Source organism: Alnus glutinosa, chromosome 1 (assembly GCF_958979055.1).
Source record: "Alnus glutinosa chromosome 1, dhAlnGlut1.1, whole genome shotgun sequence".
Taxonomy (NCBI): domain Eukaryota; kingdom Viridiplantae; phylum Streptophyta; class Magnoliopsida; order Fagales; family Betulaceae; genus Alnus; species Alnus glutinosa.
The window spans coordinates 46,068,391-46,075,790 of NC_084886.1; the positions used below are offsets into that span (position 1 = coordinate 46,068,391).

At 39.1% G+C, this 7,400-nt stretch overlaps 1 protein-coding gene across 1 annotated transcript; it reads right to left on the reverse strand.

The window, feature by feature from the left end:
* Positions 1 to 4,004: 4,004 nt before the first annotated feature.
* LOC133861680 (uncharacterized) lies at positions 4,005 to 5,615 on the reverse strand. The gene has a single exon (XM_062297507.1). It carries the CDS (start codon positions 5,180 to 5,182, stop codon positions 4,394 to 4,396), a length of 789 nt encoding a protein of 262 aa, XP_062153491.1. The 5' UTR covers positions 5,183 to 5,615; the 3' UTR covers positions 4,005 to 4,393.
* Between the last annotated feature and the right edge of the window lie 1,785 nt (positions 5,616 to 7,400).

Here is a 7,400-nt window from a genome sequence, read left to right on the forward strand (position 1 = left end):
CCGCAGTCGGAACCCTAGCCCGCTAGTCGGCGTAGCCGCACCGGCCCGCACGGCGCACGCTCGTCGCCCGCAGTCCACACTCCCGCACGGCTGCACTTCTCGAGTTCTCATCTTCTCTTGAATCTCTTCCAGATTTTCACTTCAGTGTTTCCGTTTCACCCTTCGGTAGTTCGGTCCCGTGCCGATTTAGGTGAATTTTCCATTAGATTTGTTAACGCTTGTATTAATTTTGTTTTGATAAACATTGGGTTCTTAGTTCTCTACTTCTCTGATCAATCAGGTATTCAGATTTCAGGGTTTGGTTGAAAGTAAACGTATTACCCGGATTGTGTTCAGGTAACACGGCTGGCAGACGAGTCGTGTTTGGGTTCAGAATTTCAACCTGATTAATAATCGGGTCGGGTTCGTGTCTGACCCGATTGTGTAATCGAGTCAGCCGGGTCGACACGAACCCGACACGACGACCCAAATTGCAAAGCCTAATCCCGCCCGGACCGGCCCACGTCGAGAGCTACAAGCCCACCTTAGCTTATGCTTCCGAAAGGTTTTGGACCCCAAGGCCCTGACCGACCCATAAAGGACGGCCACAAGCCAATGACTCCCAAGTAGGCCCAAGCCTGGGAACACACAACAGGCGGCCCATCCTGGGCCCAGGTGTATTTGGCGGCACCGAAAGCATAAAGCGACTGCAACAGTACAGAAAGAATAACAGGCACCTAGATGCTCCCTAGTTATAGTGTAAGGGCACCAAGATTCCCCCTTGTGGTGAAGGGACGCCGGGATACCCTTGCCGGTGCAAGGAAGTGACAGTAGACGGCGCTGAAATATTCCTACAGGTGCAGAATAATAATAGCAGGTAAAAATGCATTTCTTAATAAGAAAGAAAGATCGAAAATAGGGAGCTAGCCCTGGGCGAGGATCCTGAGGGTTTTCTTGCTCCCCACTCTTGCTCCCCATATATGAAAGATGATCCTCTTTCTTTGAAAGAACCTCTGATCTCAATTGCTAACTTAAGCATCAAATGAAGGAACGCTAGCAAACCCCCGACGTATTCTCTTAAACTTTGCAAGTATTGCTGTAACCGGGTGACGAGACCACCAAAGAGAAGTGAGCTGTCACAGCCATATCGAAAACTGAACCAACACACTCGTTTTTCATAACTGCAACCATTTCGCCTTAGACGGTTAGCGGTTTTAAAATAACCACCGATTAGCAATTATTGAAACTCATAGCCGTACTATATAACCGTTTTTTAGAAATATGCATTTTTGACCTCTTTTGGTGTTTTAGACATTTCTTAAACCTTTTTGTATAGCCTATTTTAGATGGGTTTGGGCATTTTTTTAAAATAATTAGAAGGCTTCCAAATGTAACAAAGCTAAAAAAAATATTATTATTATTATTTTATGAATAAAGATTAATTTTATTAAACTCAAAATGCAAAACCCTATATAAAACGCACTAAAACAATGTTTTGTATGTTATTATATATATAAGGGTAGACGATTAGTGGTTATTAACTGTTTATGTCTACCTCTAAAATCGCTAACTGCCCCACCGTTAATAGGTTTTTTCAATTGCCTACTAAAGCGGTTACGATTAAGCGGTTATTAGATTGTTAGTAACCCCCGCTTATACACCCCTAGAAGGTGGCATATTTCATAAACTACGTTTCATTAAGGGGATGCTTTAATGGCTCCTTTTCTTATTGAGCCGATTTTAAATAGGCAAAACAGTAAATGAGGGGATTCCCTTCCTTTTAGGATCCTTTCACTACGTGTTCGTTGGACAGGTGACTGTCAGTTAGCATCGTTCTAGAAGGGGGGGTGAACTGCCGGGCGCAACCCAGCTTGAGGATGGATAGGTTTTCGTATGAGAGTGCCTTTAATAGATAGTATTACTCACTCTATTAAATTAACATGTCTCTTTAAAACATGTAATTGTTACATGTATTTTTTAAATTACACGTGAAAAATATATGCTTTAAAAACATGTCTCAATTTAATTTAAAAATTTGGAAGAAAATTGACGAGAGTGGCCAGCACAATTTGACTCCCAAAAAAAAAAAAAAAATAAAAAAAAAAAAAAAAAAATCTAATATGGTAATGCCATATATGATTGTAGGTATTTGGGTGTGGAGGGTCGGTGTAAGCCTAGCATTTCTCAATTTTAGGGTGCTGAGCGGAGTGTATAGGGTGTAGGTCTGGGCTATGCTCAGGCATCTAGACTCGATCAAAGTGTTTGAGCGAGGGTTGGACTTGATGAATTACAGTCCATTCTGGTTGGGCCCCACTCTTCTTCGAAATTCGTTTTAAGGTGATCGCCTTAACCCTTCCATTCTATACTCACAAGCCACAGCCTTGGCCATTTGAACCGTAAAGTTCAAAAGGATTTTAAAAAGGCCTAAAAAAATTAACAATTAATGCAAAGAAATGGACGGGCCCTGTTGGGCCCAGACGCATGTGCCTTATTATGAGGCCCACAATTTCAGGACCAAACTAGGCCAAGATGGTCCGGAACCGGCCCATGGACACTCCTAGTTCTGTTGGGTTGTTATTGACCAAAAATTGAAGGTATCACCTATGCACACACACTCCTAGAAGAATTTTTTCCTTTTTTGGTTGACAAAATGCACCCCAAATGATTTTTTATTTTTTAGTTTTTTTTTTTAAAAAATAATTGTGATAGTACTATGTGAATATAGTATCATGTTAAGTTGTTCATTTAAGACTTTTTTTTTTTTTTTTTTCATGTTTATATGGTGAATAATATTGTATATTATGAGCTAAAAAAAAAAATGTATTTTCCAAAAAAAAAAGAAGAAGAAAAGATGCATTAAATCTTTCTTTTTTAGTTAGCTATTTTTAAGTGAAAGAGCACAATGTAATCATAAAATATATATAGCTTTTAACATTTTATATGAGCCAATAATTATAATTGGTCCCTTATTTTTTTCAAGGATCTCGATTGACCAACAGTTAAAAGAATGTTGATTTTGAATTCAGGTGGATTATGGTCTACACATGTTTACGAAGCATAACTGTTCTTATCCTGCTGTGTCTGACGCTTTTGAAAGCTCAACTAATCAGAGATTGGGGATCCATGAAATGGGCCATGTTAGGTTGTGGTAGATTAGCTAATACAGACAATTAAACTATTTATTAGAAGACCAGTCTGTAGATTATCAAGCTAAAAGTTAGAGGATCCCTCAATCAATGATCTCATTTTAAATCCCAATCCCTTCAAGCAACTGTTTTTGTCCTAATATCACGTCTAAAACAAAAGGACCAAAAACAAAGGATTTCAAATTGATGCTTCCCTCAACCGCGCTCCGTTCCATCAACCGCTTCTCCTATTTATTATTCGTGCAACTCACGCATTGATGCATCAACCGCTTCTCTCATTTATTATCTGTGCAATTCACGCGTTGCTGTAACGAGTGTAGATTACAAATGCGGGCATCCCCCAACACCCTCCTCCCCACTTTTTTTTTTTCTTGCAGCAAATCTTTGGCTCTCTCGACCTTTTTCGCTGAATCTCTATAATGGTGCCTTCTTTTACATACAGAGACTTCTACTTCTATATGCCCCTAAGCGTCCAATGTGGAGCACCTTCCTTGACAAAAAACGTTGTGGTGATGCTCTTCTATGGCGGCTTCAATTCAGTCATTATTAATGGTATCCTCATTACTATGGCTATCAAGTTCTCTTACGGTAAGCATTTCTCGAGGTAACCAATCTATTAGACTGCTTCAAAAATTGTCATTTTCGATGATTTCTCTCTTGGACTATGTGCCAGGGAACTATTCGGCTCGGCCACTTTTTTGATAATTTCCTGGATGTTAGGTTTTATTTTGTATTGAAATATTTGTGCTAGGTCTATGTTGGGGGTGTTGCATCACTCTTTCTATATTATATATTTTTTTAATACAATCTCACTTACTAAAAAAAATTGAAGAGTATTTTTATAATAATACAAAAGAAAAAACCAAAAGAAGCCTTCAATCAAAGTCTAAAAGAGCAAAAGACAACCACATTAACTATTAACAAAGGATTCAAAAGATAAAAAGAGAGAAAGCATAGGATCGCAGAGCCACAAAAGAAGGAAACCTTGTTTATCTGTCTCCCAAGCCCATAACATGTTGATGCGCATGAACAATTACTGTCCATCCATCCATCCAATCCTCCCACTGTAGTCTTCACTCTTCCGAAAGAAAAAGGAAAAAAAATAAAAATATTATGACAGTCCATTTAATTTCTAAAGGCTATTTCTTTATCAGTAAAAATTTCTTTGAATTTACAGAGTGTGATCACATGCTGGTTCATGAAACAAAGTGATTGACAGCAAAACCCATCCATGCTTGAACACCATGAAAGAAGCCCAGAATTGAACATCATTTCTTCTTCTTTTTAACCTTACCTTTACAGAAGAGAGAACCAAAGCCGAAAAAACTTACAGTTACTTTAGAAATGTACGGCGGCGGAAGGTTCAAAACAGGACTGATTCGAACTCCATTGCCATAAGATCCAGAATTATTCTTTAACGAAGGCCTTTGTGACGAACTATATGAATAATAATATGTACTCGGACATGATGCTGATGACTTTCTACTCGACACCGACGGTTGTTTCTGCAAATGCGGCTTCTGGGTTTCCTTTGAAAGCGGCGTTTGTTTGGAATTCGGAGCTGAACCAGTTGAATTGCTTCTCGACAAGAAGTGTAATGAGCGGATTAAGCTTCGGCTTCTAGAACTATCGCAGTTGAGGCTGCTACTTCGCTTGAACTGCCAGAAAGATTTTGATGGAGGCTTTTCTTCCACGTCAAAACTGCTGGATAAGAACTCTTTTAGCCTCTTCTTTTCTGTATTTACAGTACGAGAAGGCAGGGAACAAGAAGAAACAGACTCAGATCCGCGAATTTCATCTGGGTTTGTGACCTTTTGCTTGATTTCTTTAGCGCGGATCTTGCCATTGGAGAAAAGCTCGTCAGCCGGAGACAGTTCTTGCACAAAGCTACTGCCAATGCAGAAAACGAAGTCGGAGCCGGAATCCAAGAGGGTCAAGTCCGAGCGCCGGTGACGATCTTCATTTGGCAAAACATCTGTCTGGTTCAGATCATGGGAAAACGAGATTCTTGGGCTGATTCCTGCGCTTGAAATCTCCGAGCAGACATCGATGGCCATGGCAGCAAACCAAATCAATTTTTTTGGGCAGTTTTAAATGTTGGGTTTTCGTTTCAGAACAGCCGCTAAAAAGTTTCAAAAACAAGCTGCAAAGAATGTCATAGATTTGTAGTCAAAAAGGAAGGAAATGAGAAGGAGCAAAAGTCAGAAATTGCAGGCTTAGCTTTTCTTTTTGTCTGAGCCATGGGCGTCTTTTATATATACTGGGAAATCAGGGGTGTGATCTATTATGGAGAGTGAAGCAGAGTGACAATTGAGATTGATTCCATTGTTCGAAGTTATCATCAGAAAAAAAGAAGAGTAAAGGGAATGAAAGCGGTTGAATTGAAGCACCGAAAGGCTACAAAAGGATCCCCTCTCTCAGTGGTTTCCAAAGACACTTTTTTCTTTCTTTTTCGTTCATTTGGGGAACGGTAACCCCCCGGAATGAAAGCGAGATATATAAAGAGCCTTCACCTGCACAAACTTCTGTTTTCATGTGATTTTACGGCATTAATTACATTTTGGAGGGACCTTAATAAAAAAAAAAAAAAAAAAAAAAAAAAACTATTTGGTAATAATACGTAGTATTAAAACTATTTATTACTATTTGGTAAAATCATTTGGAGGGGACATTACATCAGCATTTGCTTTAGAAGGGGAACGTGGGAGAAATGTGGATCTTCTGCAATCCCCTTGTCCAAATAGGAGAGGCCAAGGAGGGAAATTGAAAAAAATAAAAAATAAAAATAAAAAAATAGTGAGAGCAGTTTCTTGCTTGAGCCACTCGTTCGGGCATCAGAATTTTTTGAAATTATAGATTCTAAAATTATGTGAATTTAAGCTATTTTTTGCATTAAAATGCTTGAAAAATACTCCTATTAAAAATGTGGCATGTTAGCATTGAGAATTGAGTATATTTTTATCCGATTCTTACGCTTTATGTTGTATAAAAGTTTTGAGTCAAAAGTTGTATTTTGGTTTTATGAAAAATAACTGTCTTTTTAAAAGTTAATTAAGAATCTTTTGGAAGGAAAATTCTTTTTTACTACATTAATAGCATGTCACATTTTTAATAGGTAGCATTTTCTAAGTATAATATAATTTTTATTTTTTTTATTTTTTTTTGGCCTAAATCATTCAAAATCCCATTTCTATGTGCACAAACAAGAAAGAAATTATTAGTAACCACTAATGAAGGACCGCTAATGTAGGCATGAGTGGTAAAGATGGAACTGACATCAGAATTGCATAATGATTCGCACTTGGAGTTTTTATTTTTTATAGGAATTGGACAAATCCAACCGTTTCCATGTAAAATTCAAGAGAAAAGCAATAAATCACAATTTTTTTTCCATCATTTTTATGTAAGATTACCACATCATCATCCCAACTAAACCCTATAACGTGAGTATGGTAGAATTAAAAATAGGATAAATATGTGGTATCTAATATTATCATAAAAATAGGGCGCCTAGTATGTTCTTCTTGGATTCCCGGGTGTAGACCTTCTCGAGCCAGAATACATCCCGGAATCTAGTGATTGGGCATATACACAAGATTCCTCGATCACCTTCTGAGGTCCTTAGAGCATTCCCAGTAATTCCCCAACCATTTTCTCTAAATATAGAGAACAAAACCACTTTTTGTTTCCTTAAAGAAAAACACTTCACAAACAGCTTCCTTTCATTTTTCTCTATATCATTAAAATATTAATTTTTACTTTTTATTCTTTTTTTTATTCTTTTTTTCTCTCCCTACCGTCTCCCGCACGATTCAGATCGGCCATGGCCCTCCTAAACCCCAATTAGCCCCCTCTGTCGGCCCCAAAAAAACCGCCGTCTCTTGTTCCCACCTACATGACCCGTCGTCGCTGCCAGCAACAACAAAGCTGACCACCAGGTTACATCCACAACCGCATCTCGGACCCCAAGTACATTTGCATCTTCAACACCACTCTCTGTGACGGTGAGCAATCCCTGGGCGTCTCCCTGACTCCAATAAGAAGGTCTACATTGCCCAGCAGTTTGCCAAGCTCGGTGTCAACATTATCGAGGCTGGCTTCCCCGCCTCCTCCATGGGCAACTTCGAGGCCGATTCGAATGCCGAGCAGCTACCGGGATTGCGAGTGAGAAAGAGAGAAGGAGAGGAATGGAGAGAGGCACAAGGAAAAGAGGAGCAGTGATGTGGAGAGAGAGAGAGAGAGAGAGAGAGAGAGAGGAAGAACATATGCGCAAAG